The 24,175-nt window shown below is 41.4% G+C and overlaps 1 protein-coding gene and 1 pseudogene across 5 annotated transcripts in view; both read left to right on the top strand.

Annotated features, from left to right (window-relative positions):
* RNF144B (ring finger protein 144B) overlaps nucleotides 1-24,175 on the top strand; it is a 184,220-nt gene that overhangs the window by 148,310 nt on the left and 11,735 nt on the right. For all 5 annotated transcript variants that reach the window (XM_040460601.1, XM_040460602.1, XM_040460603.1 and 2 more), the window contains exon 4: nucleotides 6,351-6,411. In XM_040460601.1, the coding sequence (XP_040316535.1) occupies nucleotides 6,351-6,411 (61 nt within the window). The remainder of the gene's footprint in view (nucleotides 1-6,350; nucleotides 6,412-24,175) is intronic.
* LOC121020430 (60S ribosomal protein L32-like) lies at nucleotides 15,849-17,306 on the top strand (annotated as a pseudogene).

Genomic DNA, 24,175 nt, shown 5'->3' with positions numbered 1-24,175 from the left:
TCCATAAAACTGGGACTGGGTTTTTTTTTTTTTTTTTTTTTTTTGCCAGTATTTTTGCAAGTCATAGCCCCTCAAAAATTGCCAAGGCCTTGACATGCTATAATGATCTCCTCGTGGTTAATTCCATCTTCAAATATACTGGTCCCTTGTATTCTTTGTTGGGTCTCTTTGATTTTTTAAAGCAACTGTAGCAGAAATATGATTTGAAAGGCCAAACCCAAGTAAAGACTAGGCTTTTCTTTTTTCTTTTTCTCTTCTCACCTGGCTTTCTAGACCTTGATGAGAGGTACTTACATGAAGCCCACCCCTAGCTTCGATGTTGGAACCATTTCATTTTCCTGACTAAAAGACAATATGTATTTTAATCATATATAGTATTTTATTTGCAAGATATTCAACAATTTTCAGTATTATGGGAATACACCGCTTTCGGCATAAATGTTTCTCTGGCAAACAGGCTCCACTCTCTGCCCCCCTTTTTCTTCTTTGGTTTTTGTAGGGCTAATGTCAGTGTAGGTGGTGATGTCTGCTCAAATATTATAATCATAGTTAATATAGTAAACGAGGGGTGCCTCACCTTTAATTTCTTCTCAGTTGCGAATGTTAGGTCTATCCAGTTAACCTTCATGTGTAACATTTCTAGCACCCCCCCGACATGTATGTATATCCTGAGAGCCCTGGTTATGCTCAGCTACAGTTGGAGTGGAATGGAAAAGTGAAGACTTTCAGCAAAGTAGGACCTGAATCCTCTCAGGTTAATTTTTACCAGAAAAAAAAGATAGAGATTATGGGCAATTAGTAGCTTTTGTTCTTATTGTTCTGATGTTACTGCTTTTGTTCTGTTAAAATCAAACTGAACTTATTTTATCTTTGAATTAAATTTTCTTTCTTTTTGGAAAGAATTTCTAGAATGATGAGGATGAGAAAAAGTGTTTTTTCATAGGAGGAGAGAGAAGTTTTTCTTTTTTCTTGAACAGGCAGATTAATATAAATTTCAAAGGAGAAATAGCAAAAAAAAAATCACTTTAAATCAAGGTAAGAATTTTTTAGTAGTTGATCTGAGGCAATCGTCCTGTTGGTGGTTGAGAAGATACTTAGGAATGTTTGTTTCTACGGCTTGAATGTGGGTCTGGTTATTAGTGGATTAGAACCCACTGAATAAAAAAAATATCAGTAGTCCATACTGACCTGAATAAATAAATGAATAATAAATGGGAGAGAAGGGACTGATCTTTCTTTGTTTTTTTTTTAAATTAATTAATTTTTAAGTTTACATCCAAGTTAGTTAGCATATAGTGCAACAATGGTTTCAGGAATAGATTCCCTAGTGCCCCTTACCCATTCAGCCCATCACCCCCGCCATAACCCCTCCAGCAACCCTCTGTTTGTTCTCTATATTTAAGAGTCTCTTATGTTTTGTCCCCCTCCCTGTTTTTACATTATTTTTCTTTCCCTTTCCTTATGTTCATCTGCTTTGTATATTAGATTCCTCATATGAGGGAAGTCATATGATATGTCTTTCTCTAATTTCGCTCAGCAGAATACCCTCCGGTTCCAACCACGTAGTTGCAGATGGCAAGATTTCATTCTTTTTGATTGCTGAGTAATACTCCAGTGTGTGTGTGTGTGTGTGTGTGTGTGTGTGTGTGCCCACGTGTGCACGCGTGTATATGTACATACACACACACACCACATCTTCTTTATCCATTCATCTGTTGACGGACATTTGGGCTCTTTCCATACTTCGGCTATTGTCGATAGTGCTGCTGTAAACATTGGGGTGCATGTGTCCCTCAGAAACAGCACACCTGTATCCCTTGGATAAATACCTACTAGTGGGTCGTTTTTTGAGGAACCTCCGTACTGTTTTCCAGAGTGGCTGCACCAGCTTGCATTCCTACCAACAATGCAAAAGAGATCCTCTTTCTCTGCATCCTTGCCAACATCTGTTGTTGCCTGAGTTGTTAATGTTCGCCATTCTGACAGGTGTGAGGTGGTATCTCATTGTGGTTTTGATTTGTATTTCCCTGATGATGCATGATGTTGAGAATTTTTTCGTGTGTCTGTTGGCCATCTGGATGTCTTCTTTGGGGAAGTAAGGGACAGCTCTTTCTTTCAGTAGAAATTCTAATTTCTGAAATTTCTTTCAGTAGAATTCTAATTAACAAATACAAAATGAAGGGTAGAAATAGAAAATCATCATTAAGCAATTACCACAGTAATAACTATTGTAGGCGAGAATTATCAATAGATACAACAATAGTGGAGCAAAGGTACGATGAGAAAGAGGATATTTGCAGAATCTCAAAATGTATCCCTGCGAGAACCTTTGCTGATGACAAAGGGTGAAGAAATTTGGTAGACACCACCTTGACCAAGCTAAAAAGTCAACACCGCCAGTAAGGAGATGGGTGTCCTCATGTACCTCCTGATGGCTCAACATCACTTCTGTGATATTCTTGCCAAAAATGCACAGCCTCAACCTAATCATGAGAATGCATCAGACAAACCCAAATCAGAGAACAGTGTACAACATAACTAGCCTGGACTCTTCCAACACGTCAAGGTTGTGAAAGGCAAAGACAAACTGAGGACTTGCCACAGATTGGAGAAGGCTAAGTAGAGGCACAGCAATTAAATGCAATCCAGGATCTTGGACTGAAAAAAAAAAAAAAAGACATAAGTGGGACAGTTTTTAACCTTTGAATAAGACTTGCAGGTTGTTTGTTTTGTGTCAATGTAAGTTTCATTATTTTAATTATTAGCCATGGGACGCCTGGGTGGCTTAGTCGGTTAAAGTGTTCAACTCTTGATCTCTGCTCAGGTCATGATCTCACAGTTCATGAGTTCGAGCCCTGTGTTGGGCTCTGCGCTGCCTGAGTGCAGAGCCTGCTTGGGAATCTCTCTCCCCCTCTGTTGGTGCCCTTGCCTCTCGAGCATGCTTTCTCTCTCTCCCTAAATAAATAAATAAATGCATGCATGCCATGGTTATGTAAGGTGTTAACAGAAGGAAAAGTTGGGAGGATGGGATTTAGGAACTCTACCTAAGTTTTGCAATTCTTTGTGAGTCTAAAATTATTTCCAAAAAGAAAAGTTAAAAAGGAATATTCTGATATGATTTTGAACAATTTGGAATTTCTTTTTTGGCAGGAAGAGGAGAGTGATATATCAAAAGACCCCTCTTTATAATCTCTTCTGTTGGGGTTTCAGTTTTGCAATCAGTTTTAGAGTAATTGTGATTGTTTTGGGTTTTGTTTTGTTTTTAAAGCAGTAGCCCTTTAACCTGTGACCTGATAGAGCCTTTAATAATTATCCTCACATATTTATTTCCAGGTAAAAAACCTTGAGCAATGGTGACTTACTCCCAATGGCAATGGAACCAGGATTTTAATTCTTTGGGTCATCTTTTTTTTTTTAACAAGGTCTGGCTTTCTCTGACCTAAAGCCATGGGTATAATAGAAACATTTCAGAAAACTAGTCTAATCTTAATATCCAACAAATTGTAAGATCAAGATGTGGATTTTTGTTCCCCAAGGAGCAGATTAAAAAAAGAAAACCTTATGTGTCTGTATTGCCTTTTGAGTAATTTAACTTCCTTGAGGGGACCTTCTGGGTCTCCTTTCCTCATCTGTATCCCTGGCTTCCAGCCAGTGCTATACTCTTCCTGGATCATGGAGCAGAATATGGAGAAAGTGCAAATCTAAGTGGTGGGGGACTGGGAAGATAATGGTGTGATGGAACTAACTTTTTTTTTTAATCACAAATTTCAATAGAAAAAAATTTGATTTGCCTTACTAAGGCTTAATTCCATAAAAATCTTTGATCTCTGAAAAATGATAAATAGATTCAAAGTAGAGTAAGTAACCAAAAAAAACCCAAAAACAAATTAGAGACCTCTGACTTCCCCGTTGGCAGTAATGTGTCTCCTGATGACATTTATTTTTCTAATTTAAAATTAAACATCCATCTCTCCTGTTGTTGACTTTTTACTGCATTAATTTGTGTCATTTTTTCATTAGCATTTCATCTGTGTCTAAAATACTTCATCTCCTGTTTGCTTTGTCTTCCAGAAACTGTATTTGACCTTAGCTGTTACATAAATTGCATGTCATTGAAAAACAAACAAACAAACAAACAATTTTTAAGAGTTGACTTTGAGGGGTTTGAAGAAGTTCTTCATCAGTCCAGAAACTATTTTAGATGGAGGCGAATTGAGTACAGGACTGTCCCATAGAATGAGATCTTTTTTGGGGGTGGGGGTTGAAAATAGAGACACAGATCCTCACCGAGGTCTGTTGGGTCCAGATGACAGCATCTCCAAGTCACCTTGGCCCGAAGTTGAAGTAATATTAGATTATTTGTCCTCTGCCTACAATGAATCAACAACTAAGGAACTAAATTCAGATTCCTGAATGCCTCTCCTGCCTTTGGCTGCTTATGTCTTCTGTCCCCAATTCAGAGGGGTTTTTTTTTTGTTGTTTTTTTTTTTTTTGTTTTTGAGACACCTTTGTCTTTTAGGAAAGATGCCCAAGTGGTATGTATTCTAACAGATGAAACAAAACTGGCTTCCAATGTAGTAAAAGTCTAACACCCATCATATAAAATTAACCATAATTTTTTTACAGTGATTTCTCAGGAGCTTTATTTAAGGCGGCAGATGCAACCTTCCCTGCTAGCTGGAGAAAAAAATTCTGTAATTTAAATTAATGTTTTACCATACTTGGGATGGAGAAGACTGAACTTGCCTGTTTCGTGGTCCTTCATACGTTTTAGCTAACTTAGTTTAATTCATTTGCAAAGTAAACAAATTGATTTTTTGTGTGTGAGAAGGAGGATTAGATTCTGGATACCTTTTCAAAAATATTTGTTATGTACAATTTTAAACTGCCTCATTTTTTTTCACTCTTATTTTCTTAACGCAGACTTCCTTTCATTAGTTGAACTAATGAACTTCTGTCTAGATATATTTTATGCCAAAGAATATGCAGTGTGTTAGAGTCAGAATTGCTAAGGCTAAGACTGTGTCCTGTATCAACTTGCTAAATGTTTAGAAGCCTAGTATCACATCTTTTGGTTTTCTCAGTTATGTATCTTGTTTAAAAAAAATTTTTTTTCAACGTTTATTTATTTTTGGGACAGAGAGAGACAGAGCATGAACGGGGGAGGGGCAGAGAGAGAGGGAGACACAGGATCGGAAACAGGCTCCAGGCTCTGAGCCATCAGCCCAGAGCCTGACGCGGGGCTCGAACTCACGGAGTGCGAGATCATGACCTGGCTGAAGTCGGACGCTTAACCAACTGCGCCACCCAGGCGCCCCCTCAGTTATGTATCTTTTAAGCAATGTCAATAGAGTTGACGTCAATGGAACTATTATTTTTAGAATGCCAGTTTAAGAGCATTTGGCTTTTCCTGCATCTGATTTTGAAATGCAATTTAAGACTAATCTGAAATGTCATTTGGCCAGGTATGAGTCATTGTCATTTACCAGTAAACCTTTGAGTTCATATTGCCATCTGAAATGGAAACGGAGGAGTCTAGCCACAAGAAATAGCTGTAGCATTTTAGCATCTTTAGCATTTTCTTTCCTTTTTTAAAACGTGTTTATTTTTGAGAGGGAGAGAGAGAGAGCGAGCGAGCATGAGCGGGGGAGGGGCAGAAAGAGGGAGACAGAAGATCAGAAGCAGGCTCTGTGCTGACAGCAGCAAGCTTCATGCGGGGCTTGAACTCATGAACTGTGAGATCACGACCTGAGCTGAAGTTGGATGCTCAACCAACTGAACCACCCAGGCTCCCCTTTAGCATTTTCTGCCATGGCATGGATGGCAATCAATGAAACCAAGGGCCCCATGAAGTGATTTTTGCCTGAAGGAATGATTTTTATATTGCTTCAAAGGTTCTATTCCCCAGGAAACTAATGAGGTTTTTATAATTCCTGAGGCACTACCTACCTGATCCTAGTTTTTAGGGGTTCTAAAGCTAGGACTATAATCTTTTAAACATTTCTTAAATGAATGTGGAGGGGAAAGGAGCATCTTTTGTATACGTACACAAATAATTGAGGTGGTCCAAAAGCTTGGTTGTCTGGTCTTAGTAGCTGTTGGCGGAAGAACGGAAGCTGACTGGTGGGTCCGGTCATGGGTGCTTTGAGTAGCGACTCCCAGCCGTGGCAGAGGACTGGGGCCGATGTCGGAATTGCTCTTTGTGTTACCATTTGAACTGTGGGGAGAAAAAGCAGTTGGCGATCCACTGGTATAAAGTCAGCCAGATGAGAAGGAGAGGTCCTAGAAGGCTGGAATTCTGGGCTCCACTGATGACAGAGACCTCATCTCTTTAATATCTCTGGTTTCAGATTGCCTGCTTGGTACCTGTGGACCAGTTTCAGCTTTATCAACAGTTAAAATTTGAACGAGGTATGTATGCATGCTCCTGTCTATCCCGATGGTGGGTTGTGGCTTTACAATATGTCATCTGCGCACTAACCTGAAACCATCGTGTAAGGTTGGGGCGGCTGTGGGCTGTCAACAGAGCCACAAGGACACGCCAAAAGGGGAAAAACTGTAATTGCAACACAAAATTTCAGCTTTCTCAGCCAGAGGTAGAAAAAATGCGGACGAGCAGGAACTAGAAGCTTCCTTATTTTGGTTGCTTTATATTTTTAATTTGGCTCACGTGAAGAGAGGTTCTACAAAAGCTGGGATAGTTTCACAAAAGAACATGTTCCTTAAAATGGGTTTTACCACCCATTTACCCCTCCTGAAGATCACTTCAAAACATGAATCAACCCAAACATTTTTACTGCTGCTTGTGATACTCACCATTCATTCCTTTGATACTAGTAATCATAGTGATGGCTGAGTGTGTCCTCCCCATGCGATCTACAATGCATCAGACTCATTTTCTTTCTCACTTTGGCCTTGGGGTAATTGATAGGGCTTTTTTCTTTGTACTGTCTTTTTACCTGTAGGATTCATTCATTCATTCATTCATTCATTCATTCATTCTTCTGTTGGCTTCTTGCAGATCTTTTTCAAGGAGCCCTTTCCCTGCTGTCACACCCTGTACGTTTTTTAAAAAAATTTTTATCGTTTATTTTTGAGAGATAGAGCACGAGTGGGGGAGGGGCAGAGAGAGAGGGAGACACAGAATCTGAAGCAGGTTTCAGGCCTTGAGCTGTCAGCCCAGAGCCCTACGTGGGGCTCGAGCTCACGAACCGCGAGATCATGACCTGAGCCGAAGTCAGTCACTCAACTGACTGAGCCACCCAGGTGCCCCGACACCCTGTACATTCTTGAACTAAATGGTCTGTTTTTCCATATCTGAGAAATAGGAGAAAATTGCTTTTGGGTCTCATTGAGTACCCAAAATAAACTCTCATACAGCATGAACATACAGTTTTCTATTGATAACTTTTAAATCTGTGTCAGTAAAGTCTAGAGGTGAGGGTAGGGGGAAAGAGGTACAGTTATGTCTCTGGTGCCAGTAAGTTTGATAAACACAATTACCTTTACCTCATTTAGCTTTTGCAGTCACCCTGACAGATGATTCTTACATGAGAAAAGAAGACCATGCAGAATATGAGGGGACAAGAGTAGACCAGCGGGGGAGTCATGGGATGGCTCTCACTACCTAGGACCAAGGTTTGGCCAGTTTCATAGGCTAATTTTTTTTTTTTTAGCAAGCCAAAAGCAGATTCATCTCTCCTGGGCAGATCATTTAACTACATTTTTAAGGCTGAAATATTAAAATGGAAATTACTAAAACAATTCTTGGACTAGATTACTTGAATTACATTTTTGCCTCATAGGAAGATGCAGATAACGGGTGAGGAAATAGTTAGGATGTTGTTGAATGTGGAATCTGAACCAGCAAAGTCAGGTGAATTTTAGGTTTGATTCATGAAGACACAGCCCTGTGAATCAGTCCTGTGTGGATTCTCAGCCAGCTGGAGAAGTTAAGGATGGGGTACTTTACATCTCAGATCTAGCCATGCTGGCTGATTAATACAGCCCGGGGTGCTTACTGGGTGTGATGGCCAGAGATGATAATGTCAAACACCTGGCCTGCCATTCTCCCACTTTATCCCAGTATCCTCTGTTATAAAGATAAATTACTGTGGGAACACAGACATTCCAACTATTCACCCCACACATGGATGTGGCTGTAGCCAGTGCAGTGATTTAAGGGGTCTTACCTGGAGAAAGTCAAAGAAGTTAGACTGCATTTTCAGTCTTCTTAACTGGTGAGCTCTGTCTCACTAGTCCTACTCAGTAACCGGGGCTCTGCCCATTGTTGGTATGCCCTTGGCCTATACGCACCTCTGCTTTCTCCTGCCCTGGACCTCTTCCTCACCTGCCTGCGGCCCCATCTGTCAGGGGCAGGCCTCATTCCTCATTGTTTACATTTTACAGACTACTTACTAGCTGAAGTGTCGTTTTGTAATTCATGAGACAAATTCTAAGAGTACTAGGAATTAAAACTTTGTGTGAGTTGGTTCTCACTGATGAATATAAGCTTTTAGTGTATTTAAAACATAGTGGCTAAGAGCCTCGGCTGGGAACGCAGGCCCTACGGCTTACCAGCTGCGTGACCTTGGACAAGATACTTAATTTGTGTACCTGGATTTCCTCGGCTGCAACATGCGGATGATGTTGGTTCCCCTCCCATGTGGTTGGGATGAGGACTAAATGAATTAAAACATGTAAAGCACTTCCTTGAGTATTTCGTCTCCGTGTTCAAAATGTCAACAGCTGTTGATAATAAAAATACTAATAACTTCAGAGGGGCACCTTTTACATTGACGCATATGCAGTGTTCTTGTCTTATTCCCCAAATGGGATAATCTTCACATTCTCTAGGAAATATCCCCATATTGAAATAGAGAATAGGGGCGCCTGGGTGGCTCAGTCAGTTAAGCGTCCGACTTGGGCTCAGGTCATGATCTCGCGGTCTGTGAGTTCGAGCCCTGCGTCGGGCTCTGTGCTGACAGCTCAGAGCCTGAAGCCTGTTTCAGATTCTGTGTCTCCCTCTCTCTCTGACCCTCCCCTGTTCATGCTCTGTCTCTCTCTGTCTCAAAAATAAATAAACGTTAAAAAAAAATTAAAAAAAAATGAAATCGAGAATACGATTATCTTGTTGTTAGTGGGATTAGAACATGTGAAGTTAATTGGCCACATCGTGTGTGTGTGTGTACATACATACATTCTTGAGTTTGGACAAATTGATGACACACATGTGCCATTACAGTATCATACACAGCGTTTCACTGCCCTAAAATTCCTCTAGGCTCCACTTCCTCATCTTTTCCCACTACCCACTGGCTGCCACTGATCTTCTTAATGTGCCCATAGTTTTGCCTTTTCTGGAATGTCCTACAGTTAGAATCATGCAATATGTAGCCTTCTCAGATTGGCGTCTTTCACTGAGCAATACGCTCTTAAGTGCTACATCCATGCTTGTGGTAGGAAAAGCCTTGCTGCGGGAGAGGTCCACATGGAAAATCATCGGCCAGGACTCTCGTTCTCCCCCAGAAAGCTTGGATAGATGTCCTCACACTTTACTTTGTGATTGGGACTTTTTGATGTTCTTGTAGTGTTCAGCCCTACTTCTGATTGGCTTATTTATTCATCAGGTGTGTTAATATACTCGGTCCAGTTACAGTCAAGTTGGGGAGGTCTTAGAGCCAGTTTGTAGGTAGTCTTGCATATCTTAGATTTGATGCATTATAAATTGATCAAGCAGTTTTACTCCTACACGGAATTTATTTTTTCTCACAAGTTCCAGGTGGATGTCCCATTACCCATCCCACGAACTGATAATGGATTTTATTATTCCTACTTTGTAGATGAAGAGAGTGAAAACTGGAGAGGTTGAGACTTGCCCAGCATCACATAGACTGTGTCTAAGCTTCCTCATCTATAGATTGTGTGTTGTGTTAATTGCATAATTTTTTACTAGGGTAATATGTATCTGCAAAACATAAAACTTACCATTTCATCCATTTTAGGTGTACAATTCAGTGGCGTTAGGAACACACACAGTGTTGTGTAACCATCACTACCGTCTACTTATCACCCCAAGCAGAAACTGTAGTCATTAAATAATAACTTCACATTTCCCTTTTTTCCCTGGCCCTTGGTAACTTGTAATCTGCTTGCTGTTCTGTAAACTTGCCTAGTGTAGATATTTCATTTAAGTGGAATCATACACTATATTCCTTTTGGGTCTGGCTTACTTCCCTTAGTATAATGTTTTGAAGGTTCAAAACATGGTGCTGTGTATCAGCACTTTTTATGGCTGAATAATATGCCACTGTATGGATATCACACATTTTGTTTATCCATTCATCTGTTATAGGACACTTGGATCGTTTTTACCTTTTGCCTGCTGTGAACAATGCTACAGGGAACACTGGGGACCAAGTATCTTTTTGAGTCCTAGCTTTCAGTTCCAATGGGTGTACACTTAGAAGTGGAATTGCTTGGTCATGTGCTGAATTCTGTATTTGGTGTTTGAGGAACTGCCCAAACTCTGTCATTTAAATATAAATTTAATTGTATATTTTTACTGTCATAAAGCATGGAACCACAATTACATTTGGAAGTATGTTAAATCTGGGAGTTTGGTTCAACTCCCTTGTTTTATAAGAAAGGAAACCAAAGTCCAGAGACATTTTGATCTGAGGTGATTTGGGAAGGCAGTTTATAATTATTTATTTATTTATTTATTTATTTATTTATTTATTTATTTATTTTAAAGTTTATTTATTTATTTTGAGAGACAGAATGAGTGGAGGAGGCGCAGAGAGAGAATCCTAAGCAGGTTCCGCACTGTTAGCACAGAGCCTGACGTGGAGCTCGAACTCATGAGCCATGAGATCGTGACTTGAGCCAAAGTTGGACAGACGCTTAACTGACTGAGCCACCCAGGTGCCCCTATAATTCTTTAGTATCAATTCATGCACTTTTTCTTTATCCATCCATGATACAGAGTAATTAGAGAAAGGCATTCCAAGTAAGAGTAAGTTTAAATCAATACAGTGTTATGGAAGGGAATTTACTTGATTGGGATGATCTTTATCTAAATTGTATATCTTGTTTTTACTCAATAGACTTCATATCTACCTCGGACTCAAGACTTACCAGCTAGGTCACTTTGGGGTCTATGCCACAAAAAATATTTTATGTGGAACTGTTTACAAGGGGGTCTTGGGATGCTTTAAATACTGATGTGAATGATCTAAAGGGCTAACTTGGGGAAAGTAAAACTCACTGACTGGGCTCTCAGAGGTGTAGAGACTGTCGTTGCTCTGGAAAAAGACTCAGATTAGTGGTGGCCTTGTATCTTAGTTATACACATTTCCATTAGTTTTGCCCCATGCTTATTGCCTACCAAGTTCTCGGTTTTTAGTCTGTCATCTGTGTTTTAATTGTCTTCTGCTTTATGTTACATATATGATTAACTTGCCTTTTATAGCTTTGTTTTCATCTGAGTCTTTGTGGGGGAAAAATATTTTGAATAGGAACAAGCCTAAATCATCACTGTTTACATAAAGCAGAGAAACAGCATTTGGCATAGATGGGTTATTCGATGAATCCATTTTCCTTCCATCTGTGACTTTCTGTTGGCTACTACTGTGTTTGTGGCTCTCCCTTTCTGTGTCAGTCTTCCAATATTAACAAAGAAAAGAGAATACTAAGTTTGGCATGTGTTAGTGATCACTGTTGTACTTTCTACTGGTCCTCAAAGCACGTGCCTGATGATTAATGCTAGAATTTTGTCTCTCGAGTCTGCTTGTCTGGAGTCTATGTTTTCAGAATATTTTTTTAAATTGGATTAAGATTTTCCATCTCTAGTCCTTAAGCACTCTTCCTATTTTTTTGTGACCCCTTTTTACTTATTATAATTGCACGTTGCTTCAATTCCCTCGTGGTTGATTGGTCTGTTCTTGGCTATTTGTATTTTCAGAGTGGCTGCAAACTCTTAGAAATGGTGCCAGCGGCACACTGTTCTCTGTTGGAAAAAGTAAAATAGGAATTTATTTTCCTGTTATCTGTTAATCCTACTGCCTTCACTCACGTATTTAATATCTATGTTTCTGTGGACTGAGAATCTCTTGTGTGCAGGGTCACTTCCCGATGCTGCTGTAAGCCGCGGCCCTATCTTTCTCCAAAGCCCGTCTGTTCTCAGCATTTTTCACAAGCCTCCTTTCAACACTGCAACAAAGTCTCAACATTGAAGATGGGGCTCTTTGAGTTTCATCTCGCTCCTTTATTTGTCTTTGGTGAAATGCTCCCCGCCCCTCCTTTGTGTTTAATCATTTAAGGTTTTATGTCACCAGGGCTCTGTGTGTAGTTATTTGTTTTCTCTTGGCATTTTTTTTAAATTATTTTTTAATTTTTTTTTTTATTTTTGAGAGAGAGACAGAGCACAAATGGGGGAGGGGCAGAGAGGGAGATGCAGAATCCGAAGCAGGCTCCAGGCTCTGAGCTGTCAGCGCAGAGCCCGACGTGGGGCCCGAACCCACAAACCGCGAGATCGTGACCTGAGCCCAAGTCAGACGCCCAACTGACTGAGCCACCCAGGCGCCCTGGTGTTTTTTGTTTGTTTCATTTTTGTTAGGGCTGTGCGATACTTCCATGACCTTCCAAAACCTTCAGTTTTATTTTTCAACAGCTCCCGTCTCTTATTAGTCATCTTACTTTTCATAGTTTCTGACCCTAAGCCCATTCTTATCATGCATGTGCGTGCGTGTGCACACCTGTTCTCCCTTTGAGCCTGCTTTTTGGTGTTTTGTGGTAAATGTATGACTAAGTCTAGGGTTTCCTTACAAAGCTACCCTGTGCCTCCAGATGGTAACGTTTTCTCCCCAGCGTTCTGCTTCCTCTCCTTTACCATCAACTCTTTCTTGCGGGTCAGTTCTAAATCTCAAACAGCGCCCTCTAGGTGGTTCAGCTTTCCTCTGAAAAACTAAAGTGTCCGTAAGAAGAGACCCTTATCACCAGATAGGGTGATTTTTTGAAAGGGGCCCCAAGTGACAGGCACAGTATGACGTCTTGCCTCTCCCTGTGTGCACTTCCACCCGCACCTGTGACAGCTGGAGTGTTGTGAAGAATGAGTCAGTGTTGTGTGTCTGTCACTGTGTGTGCTCAGTAAATTATTGCTGTCGTTATCGTTGTTGTGGCTTTTGTTATTCATCACTATTGCCACCCCATCTTACCTTTGTCCCAGTGGTTTCTAAACCAAACGAAAAGAGCATCTTCTAGAATCCAGATCATACCTTGGACTGAGGGTATAGCACAATAATACGACTTTTGTCCTCTTTTATCTTAACCCGTATCTTTTTCATCATGTTTCCATCTGCATTGTCCTAGATTCTAAAGCATCGTATGGCACCATCATACAGTGTGCTGTTACTTGAATCATGAACCCACCTTCTCCAGCACCTCCAAGGAGATCATGACTGGCTGACCCAGAGCGTGCAAAGTGGCTGCTCTAAAGAGAAAACGTTCCCATGCTCATAGTGGAAATGGAAATCTATTTAACAACATGGTTATACGTTTACATAGAGAATGGTATTCTAGGAGGAAAAAAGGCCGGATCCCAGCATATACTCATGAACTGCGGGTTATGCATGCTTCTAGCTTGTGTGGGTCATAATGTAAGAGTGTCAGACTGGATAACCTCAGAAGTTGTTTCCAGGTCTGAAATTCTGTTGGTTCTCCTCAGCAATCTTGACAGAAGGCTGCTAAAGGCCACGTCTCTTTGACTTTATTTACTATGGCAGATGTTAATTCTGATCAGTTTAATTGCATTTTAACTATCTACAGAAGACCTTTGTTCCTTGAGATATCAGAAAGCAAATTAACTTTGGCATAATTAAAAATGCAGAGGGTCATGAAAGTTAAACCAGTTTGATTTATTTCAGCTGATAAATTAGCTTGGGTGTATGATGTTTCCTACCATAATATGAAATCATGGGATCTCTTTTCTGGCACAGCTTCACACTGGCAGAGGATGGCAGAAAACCCACTTATGTTAGTTAAGAGAATTTACAACAGAATAAAAACCAAGCTCTGCCTATGTAATACTGATGGCTTCCAGTGGATCTCGAGATCAGGGTTTGAAAACTGAAAACAGTCGCTGGGGTCAGACATGCTCCTTAGGGCTCGAGGCAGTTTTATTCTGTTAAAATGTTTCTATTTCTCAAGAATTGTCAGAATACAGAAGTAGAGATAGCTTTACATAGCATTTCCTGCCTTGCCTAATTGATGTGAACAAGCAGTCTTAAGACCAAACAGTCATGCAACTTTACTTCAGTGATCAGTGTTAATTTTCTTAAGTAAATCCTGGCTCCAGTTGGTGAACTTGTCTGTGTCTGATGTAAGTATGTTACGTTTAATGACTGCTAAATCACGTTCATGGTAAACTGTTGGGAATACCCCTAGCCCGTGTACAGGCCCCTGGGCTCTCTTTTTCTAGATTCCTGAACTTTTCCCCCATCTCAGAGCTACATGAAGCTTTTGTCACCGCGGATGCAGAAAAAATTAGCTGAATATGCATTAGTGCATTTTCCTCCAGCTTTGGAATGGCAATTTGAAGGAGGAAGAAACGAAATCTTATGTTTTTTTGGATGTGCGCATTTTGTTTATCTCCACGATAACTGTATCTCCTAGGCCAAGAGCCAGGAGTTAGAATCGAATTCACTCTAACAGTAATCAAAAGTGTTTTTAAAAATTTCGCATTAACCCCGTACAGCTCCCCTCCCTTCAGGCTCCTCTCAGGTCAACGGGGTGGAGTCAGGCGTGAGGGGGAGAAGCTCTTGTTCACGGACATGATTTGGCTTCCAACTGGTGTCCATCAGTCGGTTCCTCTTTGGCGTGGGGTTAGGATTGCTAATATGTGACACCCCTTTAGCGTTTTTTCCTCTAGGAAAAAAACCATTTGTGGTACACTCTGTTACCTGACGGATAGGAAGCAAAACTGTGCTCTTAATAGCATATTAGAATTATAATCATTCTTTTTAAAAAATGTTTATTTATTCCGAGAGAGAGAGTGTGTGCACACACGCATGTGAGCAGGGAAGGTGCAGAGAAAGAGGGAAAGAGAATCCCAAGCAGGCTCCGCACTCTCAGTGCCGAGGGGGGCTCGATCCCACGGACTGCGTGACCATGACCTGAGCTGAAATCAAGAGTTGGACATTTAACCATCGGAGCCACTCAGGTGCCCCTGAAATTCTAATTCTTAAAAAATAAAAATGCCTCTCTTAGCCTCTGTGGATGTTTACTTGTAGCTGCTCTTCTAGGAGCTGGGCCGAAGCACAGTCGTTAGGGGAGATGCCGTGCTATGCTCAGATACCTTTTCAGTGTAATCTGGCCAGACTTGCGGGTGGGAATCCCTGTTCTGCTGGGGGGTGCTCTTCTCCCTGAGAGTCCAAGAAACCCTGTGCAAAAGTCTCTCTGAGTGGTTATTCCTGTTCTCTGGAAATCTCTGAATGCAGGGCTGAGTAAGACAGAACCTTGCTGTGTAGACCGTCATTATCCTTTATTACCACGGGGAATTGATCTACAGATAGCATTTCTTACACTTCTGTTACGTTGCTTCGTTCATTTATTCAACAAATACGAAGTTTCAAAAAGCTTTCTAGATCACTGGTTGTCAGCTTGGGATGACTGCATCCAACTGCATCCTCACTAGGAAATCTTGACGGTTTCACTTTCAAAATATGCTCCAAATTATGAGTACTTCCACTTCTCACCTAGAATCCAGTGCGTCATCTCGGATTAGATCGCTGTTCTCTGTCGTCACCCTGTGCCGCCACCAGCTCTACTCCCTAGGGTAGCCAGAGTAATCTTCTGAGAGTGGTCATCGCGTCACGGCTCTCCCCTCATCACAGTGGCACTGCCCTCTCTTCCTCGTCACTGCCTGTGGGGGTGGCGGCCATCTCCTGTTCGGCATCGTGGCCGTCCTCAGACCTCTGGTGAAGCCCAAGATTGTGAAAAAGAGGACCAAGAAGTTCATCAGGCACCAGTCAGACCAATATATCAAAATTAAGCGCCACTGGCGGAAACCCAGAGGCACTGACAATATGGCACGCAGAAGATTCAAGGGCTGGATCTTGATTCCCGGCATTGCTTATGGGAGCAGCAAAAAAACAAAGCACGTGCTGCCTGGTGGCTTCTAGAAGTTCCTCGTCCACAGCGTCAAGGAGCGTGAAGAACTGTGGATGTGCAACAAATCTTACTGTGCAGAGATTGCTTACAATGTCTCTCTAAGAACCACAGGGCCATTGTGGAAAGCACGGCCCAGCTGGCCATCAGACTCAGCGCTCCTAATGCCAGGCCGCATAGTGGCGAACGTGAATAGACAGCTTATGTGCACATCGTATTTGTGTTATACTACCGAAAAAAAAAAAAAAAAGCCCCTCCAGCAGCTTCTCAGCATGCTTAGGCCTTATCGTCATCCTCTAGAATCAGGTCCTTGATGACTATCCCCACATTATGTTCTGTGATCCTCCCCTCTGCTCACTTAGCTCCTTGTGAAATTGCCCTGCCCTATTAGACGTGTAAGTCTCCTCTTCTGCATCATTTGGATATAAGTTGGAAATCTTTCAGATCAAAACCATGCGTAGATTAGCTGCTTGTTCATGGTTCTAACCTATTGACTTCAATGTGTTTTTAAAAAACATACAGCTATAAATAACTCTCAAAGCCAGAAGTAATGTTTGCTCAGAGTCATCTGGTTCTCACACAAATGTAACAATCCCAGAGGCTTATCTCTAGCAATTCTAACCAAATTAATAGTTACCCAGTTGAGAGAGCAGAAAGTGTGCATTTGAGCTGAGAGGTCTCTGCCATAAAACAAAAATGAAGGCGGCAGAGAAAAAACCAAATCATTTAGGTATTCTCTATATATTCAGGCCCAGAAGTATGAATATACCTTTTCTTCTCATTCAGATGTCCTTTGTGAATTTCTACAGAAGGCTTGCGTGTACTGTTTGACTGCAAGCGATAAATCTCTTTAGTCCTGTCTCCGTCACCAGTGTGAGAAACTGAGTCACTACTCCTTTGAATGTTAACTCCTTGTTAACTTACTCAGCTCCTTTCGTTAACACAGAAATATAAAGCTGAGGGGACTGTCAAATTTGGATAGATTTGTCTTTTTGCCTCAGAATAGTTATTTGCTCTTAATGCTTTACCAAGAAGACAATGGCATAACTTCTTTGACAAGTGTCCTTTAATTATCAGAACAGTGTATGTATTTTTTTATTATTATTATTTGAGAGAGAGAAAGAGGAAGAATGAGTCAGGGTGGGGAGAGGAGCAGAGAGAGAGAGAGGGAGGGAGGGAATATATCTCAACCAGGCTCCACGCTCAGCATGGGGCCTGACATAAGGCTTGATCCCACGCCTCTGGGGTCATTATCTGAGCCAAAATCAAAAGTCAGACACTCAACCGACTGAGCCACCCAGGCGCCCCACCAGAATAATATTTAAAAGGTGTAGAACAAGCTCAAGTACCTGTGTAAAAAATAGCTGTGCCCCAAAGCAAACGTTACATAAACACATGGTACTATATTGCTACTGTGGGTACCTCCTGTATTGATGGACTTTTCTCCAGGCTTTAATCATGTCAGATTCTACCTAGCAGCGCTTTCCATTTATTTAGGTTCTTTAAAAGAATGGCTGATGGGAGAAGGGGGGGCTCTGTTCAAGAGAAGGAATTGGTTTAAATTAGTAGATATCTGTTCTCTTTTTTTTTTTTTGCCCCGTGACCCTTTGTATTTATAAAGGAATAAATTTCCCTCTGCTGGGTGGTCAGGAATGTACTGAGTGCATCCCATATGACTGGCATAGTGAGGGGTGCTTAGAAGTATGGTGGGCAGATCCAAAAATACGTACTCGTAACATACATACACATGCTGTGGTTCTGAGCAGAAGAAACAGCCTGTCTTCTAGGAGAGCTCTCACTGGAGTTGATGATCCCAGACATATGTACCAGAAGCAATTAACCAACAATAAACTAGAATATATAATCAAATAGCAAACACTCTTTAGAAGATGTATACCCATGGGAGACATGAGAGGATTACTTCAGATGTAAGTACCTGTCTGTATGCGGGATGTTCAGGAGGTAGAAAAGGCTGGTCAGCAAATATGGCTACAAGAACTGTTTCACTTTTGTAGTTTTCACTATTGTAGTTTTCACTTCTCATGCTAAGTTTTGTTCTTCGGTTGCCCGCTGTGTGCCCCACACTTGACTATGCTGAGGTAGGGTCTCTACGTCTATGTTTTTACTCTCAAGGTGGACAATGCTCAGGGATGTGTTGGCAAACGGTTTTTTGGTGGGGGCGGGGGAGGCCCTGATTTACAGTGTTTGCCACTTTCTGTGGTGTAAATACTTTACCATGGTTGATTTCTCAAGTAGCCGATTCATGTGGTGTCACTGAATGCAGCGTTGGGACGAGATGGAGTAGGTTGTGAGCTGGTGGGACCCTGCTTCAGGAGGCGACCGCCGGTGTCCTTGCTCAGTGTTTCCTTAAGTGCAGAATCTTTTATTCCACTATCAGGAAGGAGACTGTTCTTTTCCTTTTATGCCTTCCTGACTCTGGCTGCCTGCAGAGTTGCTATTACGGGGATTGGGGTTTTTTTTGTTTTTCATCTTTGCTTCTGTGGTGCTTTAGCTTTAACTTAATTTCTTTGTGTTTTATCTCAGCATGTGTCATCTGCTTTGTACTGTGGTTAAGAGGGACCAGTTTTACCTCCTGATTTTAGAGCTGATTAAAAGGAGAAACTTCATTATGGATACTTGGGATAAGAGAAGCATAAAATATTTCTGTATTAAAAAAAAGTTTCTGTATATCAGACATTCCTTACCTCCACCCCTAAGAGTTGCTCACATTTATTTGTTAATAATTTCATTTATGTTATCTTGTGGGGTGCTCTGTCAATTATTACATTGCTTGTGGTTTTTTTTTACATTTTATTAATTTTGAACATCTCTGGTTCTTTTCACGCTGAGATTTCTGAGAAGTAAACCTCTATTTTCTTTTGTTTTTAATGTTTATTTATTTTGACAGAGAAAAAGTGAGGAGGGGAGGAGCAGAGGGAGAGGGAGAGAGAGAATCCCAAGCAGGCTCCACGCTGTCAGTGCAGAGCCCGATATGGGGCTCAAACTCACAAACCATGAGATCATGACCTGAGCCAAGATCAAGAGTCGAATGCTTAACCGACTGAACCACCCAGGCGCCCTGCAAACCTCTATTTTCACCTCTTTTAGAGCCCATGATCTCTAAAAAGTACCTGATATCGATCAATTGTTGAATGACCAATGCCTAGTTTTCAGGCATATCATCACAAGACATGAGGCCAAAAGAAGTTTGAAATAGTACAAATTAGAATGAGATTGAGACTTAATCATGGCAAGGGTTGTGTAAGTCAAATAACGGAGAAATCTAGGGCCAAGTCTTAGACACCATTCATAGATGGGACCAACGGAAGCAGTTTTGATGCTAAAGGAGAAGGAAGGTTTGGGGAAGAAAATAGGCCAGTGCTTTATGGAAGAGGGAGCTACAAGAGCATCTGATACAAGTTGCATTAAGAAACACTTGCTGGGGCACCTGGGTGGCTTGGTCGGTTAAGCGTCCGACTTCGGCTCAGGTCATGATCTCACGGTCCGTGAGTTTGAGCCCCGCGTCGGGCTCTGTGCTAACAGCTCAGAGCCTGGAGCCTGTTTCAGATTCTGTGACTCCCTCTTTCTCTGCCCCTCCCCTGTTCATGCTCTGTCTCTCTCTGTCTCAAAAATAAATTAACATAAAAAACAAACAAAAAAAAAAAAGAAACACTTGCTGGGGGCACCTAGCTGGCTCAGTCGGTTAAGCGGCTGACTTTGGCTCAGGTCATGATCTCTCGGTCCATGAGTTCGAGCCCCGCGTCGGGCTCTGTGCTGACAGCTCAGAGCCTGGAGCCTGTTTCAGATTCTGTGTCTCCCTCTCTCTGACCCTCCCCTGTTCATGCTGTGTCTCTCCCTGTCTCAAAAATAAATAAAACATTAAAAAAAAAAAGCACTTGCTGGATATGAGTAGGGGCATGGCAGTTTTAACTTTCAGAGAGCAGTTTATTAATGAGTTGGGAATAAAAACTTGACTTTAGAGATTTAAGGAGGGTAGGAGGGGATAGGAATGAGAATCAGTGACTCTGGATCACTCATCCAAGGACTGGGATGAGAGAAGAAGTGAAATGGATGTTAGGTACAGAGAGACAGTAAGTAGGGGTCCAGTAAGGGTAATTATTATTCCTTGTGAAGTTAGAAAATTTTTTCATTGTCGCCCTTAATAAGTGACATTTCATAAAGGCGGTTTAATTTTGAAAGTGCTGTATGTAAAGTTCCATGTTTTGGCAAGTTGATGTCTTTCCAAATGCAGAGAGCCATAATTCAGGTGGGGGAGATCTAGGGTCTACAAGATGCTGATTCTGTGACATCAAAATTAAGACAAGTACACAGTAGGTCCTTGAATGAAGGTCCTTTAAGGGGGGGTGGACTATAATTTGGTAAAGAGAGAGGATTTTTAGGGGGAAGGAAAAACATAGTATGAGAATTGTATATATGGAGAATGTGAAACATAAGGGGAAATCTAAATATGTTTCAGTGTTGCAAAAAGTAGATGATTTTCCAGGGGACAGCTTAGATGCAGAATTATTTTATTAGTCTGTTGTTCATATACCAGATTGATAGTAGCCTTTTCCAACGAGCTTCTAGGGGTGCCTGGGTAGCTCAGTTGGTTAAGCCTCCAACTCTTGGTTTTTGCACAGGTCACGATCTCATGGTTCTTGGTTCAAGCCCTGTGTCAGGCTCTGCAATGACAATGCAGAGCCTGGTTGAGATTCTCTGTCTCTCTCACTTTCTGTCCCTCCTTCCAACCACCCCCCCCCCCATTGTGTGCACGCACTCTGTTTCTCAAAAGGAATGTAAAAAATAAAAAAAAAACCTAGCTTTTAAAAATTATAAAAGTAGTATTTGTTCCTGTTTTTTAAATTCAAGTTTAGTATTAAAGTAAATCTTTGCTTCCTTCCCCAACCGCCCCCCCCTTGCCTTTTACTCAAGGATAACCATTTTTGTGTTTCTTACATATTCTTCTGAAAATGTTTTTTTTTTAATTTTTTAATGTTTATTTATTTATTTTGAGAGACAGAGACAGAGACTGAGATAGAGACAGCAAATGGAGGAGGGGAGAGAGGGAGAGAAAGAATCCCAAGCAGACTCCATGCTGTCAGCACAGAGCCCAACGCTGGGCTTGATCCCACAAACTGCAAGATCATGACCTGAGCTGATATCAAGAGTCAGATGTTTAACTGAATGAGCCACCCAGGTGCCCCTGTTGTTTTGTTTTGTTTTTTAATGTTTATTTATTTATTTTTTCAGAGAGAGAGCAAGTATGAGTGGGGGAGGGGCAGAGGGGGAGAGAGAATCCGAAGCAGGCTGCAGGCTCTGAGCTGACAGCAGAGAGCCCGATCCGAGGCTTGAAGTCACGAACCATCAGATCATCACCTGAGCCCAAATCAAGAGTCTCACGCTCAACCTGACGAAGCCACCCAGGCACCTTCTTCTCAAAATGTTAAAACGTATTTTTATAAACATGGTTCATTTATACTCATCCTGAATCTGCATTTTTTAATTGGTAATATATCCTTGGGATCTTTCCATATTGTCACGTTTGAGTCACCTTATTTTAAAGTTCGTAGTGTTCAATAATATGGATGTACATTACTTGTCTGCTGAACTACACAAAAACCTTATGGATCTGGCATAGTGTGTTAATTTTTTTTAATTTTTTTTAACGTTTATTTATTATTGAGAGAGCATGAGCATGGGAGGGGCGGAGAGAGGAGGAGACACAGAATACAAAGCAGGCTCTAGGCTCTGAGCCATCAGCACAGAGCCTGACGATGCGGGGCTCGAACTCACACCCGCAGGATCATGACCTGAGTCGAAGTCAGATGCTTAACCAACTGAGCCACCCAGGCACCCCATTTTTTTTAAAAACTTTAACAAAAAATTTTTATTATGGTACATACGTTTTCCACAGGATGATGTGTGTCGTGTGTATTTTTTTCTGTACGCGCATTTCCACGTTCCTCACCTACAGAGATGATAAAATCCTGGGGTTGGAAAGGACTTTAAAGGTCGTCTCGGACATGCCGCGTTCATCCCCTTTGTACAATACCTGCTTCCCCAGGAGGAACGGTCCTTGTTGGAAGTGGGCATTTGCTCACTATTGCTAGAGGTGGCCTTACCATTTGACATGCTTTCATTTGCAAGGAGCAGAACGCCGGACTTTGAGGAGCCTAAACAGCGAGGGCAGTGAATTACCTCACACACAGGGAATCCAGAGGTCGATGGTTGCAGGTTTGGCTGATGAAGCCGCTCGGTTTCTCTACCTCATGTAGTTTTTCCTCACAGTTTTCCCAGATCATATTCCTGGACATCCAACTTCAGGCGGTTGTGTTCAAAGGTGGCTGGACGGAAGGGCAATTCTTGCCCGCACATCAGGAAGGAGACCTTGTCCCAGAAGCCCCTTGTCGGACCTCCCCTCCCCTCCCACTGGCTAGGCCATGTCACGTGATCAAGCTACGGTTGCGCAGTAGGCTGGGAAAGCGAGTGTCCGCCATGTTCTGCGTCTGAAGAGATAAGACGAGTGTTCTCAGCAGGTTGAAAGGGGTTGGGGCCGATATTGAGGGACTCTAGAAGTGGCTAGAGTGGCCAATATCACTTTTGGATAGAGTAAGAATCTATTTCTTGGTAACCCTACTTTGGGTGTTAGTTAAGTTCTATAAGCTATCCTTAAAGAACAACGAAATGAGTAGAAAGCTGAATGTGTCCCTCCAGTCCCTTCCTCCACGCTCCTTCGCTTGGTCATTTCTGTGCTGTCAAAGTGGAGAAAAATACACGAGATCACGGTTTTCTGTGGCTCAGACTCTTTCCTTGCTTTTTGCTTTGGGCTCTGCCAGCACATTGCTTCCTCAGATTTTTTTCCTTATGGGAATCTCTCGAAATCTAACTGCTGTCATATTTATTGACCCTGCTTTTATTGTGGCATCCCAGCTCCCTGAAATAATAAGCTGGTAGGAACAAACAGGTCATAATGTCTACCAAATAATTTGGATTAGACTTATGTGGACAATTTGTATGTTTGTATCTTTTTAGGTTGATCTGTAGGGATGCTATAAATTTACCTATGTTATGTATCTTTCCTTTCCTTTTCCTTCTTTATCTTCAGACTTTTCAAAGACCCCTGATTTAGAATGGGTGGTAAGTAGGTATGTGATGTGGGAGTCCTTAGCTCTAATTTACATACCAACCTTCATTTCTTTAGTGTATTAGTGTTTAGTGTTTGTGAAGCAGTTATAAGAGTTTGAAAGAAAATATAAATGGTGTGGAAATAAAAGGTCAAGACCTTGGAGCATGTGTGTGTCACTGTCCCCTTGACTTTCTAACTAGGCTGTCTCAAAGTTTTAGAGACTTTTCAAGGATCCATCTCTCTTGGGGTCTGAGGACCTGTGAATCATAATAGGCTTCCCTTTTCTGATTATATTTGGCCTATAATTCTCCAACCCCAGCTCCCCCAAATTTTTAGATAAGACACTATGTGTAAGGATGCTCTTTTTGAATAATGAGCATAGATCTGATTGTTGCATTTTCTAGATGAGAGATTAATGCAGACGGTGTTTACTTGAACATTTTGGACTTATTTCCCCCGATACTGAATTTGTAAAATTATCACCTTTAAAACTAAGCTCAGACTTAATGCCTTCATTTCCTTTTTGCACCACTCTCTGGGTCTGTTTGCCTCCAGTGTGGAAATTACGAAGAATCACAAGCCTTGGGAAATTTAAAACTGGAATCTCATTGGTTTAAAATTTGCAAAATACATTGGTTCAGAGAAAAAAAAAAACGGGCCACTCAACTACTCAAATAACACCATTTTTTGCATGATATGTTCCCTTAAAGGTCACATTATGTGACAAGAACATGGGGTCTGTTAGGGAATAGAAAATAGAAGACTGAACAAAATTTGTAAACATTTGAATAGATTGACAGTGGCCTTACCCCCAACTCCATATGCTTTCCTACATGCCACGTGGATCTAGCTCATGTGTAGTATATAACCGACTATCATTTT

The sequence above is a fragment of the Herpailurus yagouaroundi genome, unplaced genomic scaffold (assembly GCF_014898765.1).
Source record: "Herpailurus yagouaroundi ecotype Mexico unplaced genomic scaffold, PumYag 250, whole genome shotgun sequence".
NCBI lineage: Eukaryota > Metazoa > Chordata > Mammalia > Carnivora > Felidae > Herpailurus > Herpailurus yagouaroundi.
Note: the sequence above shows the minus strand (reverse complement) of the source record. Positions and strands in the feature narration are given on the sequence as shown.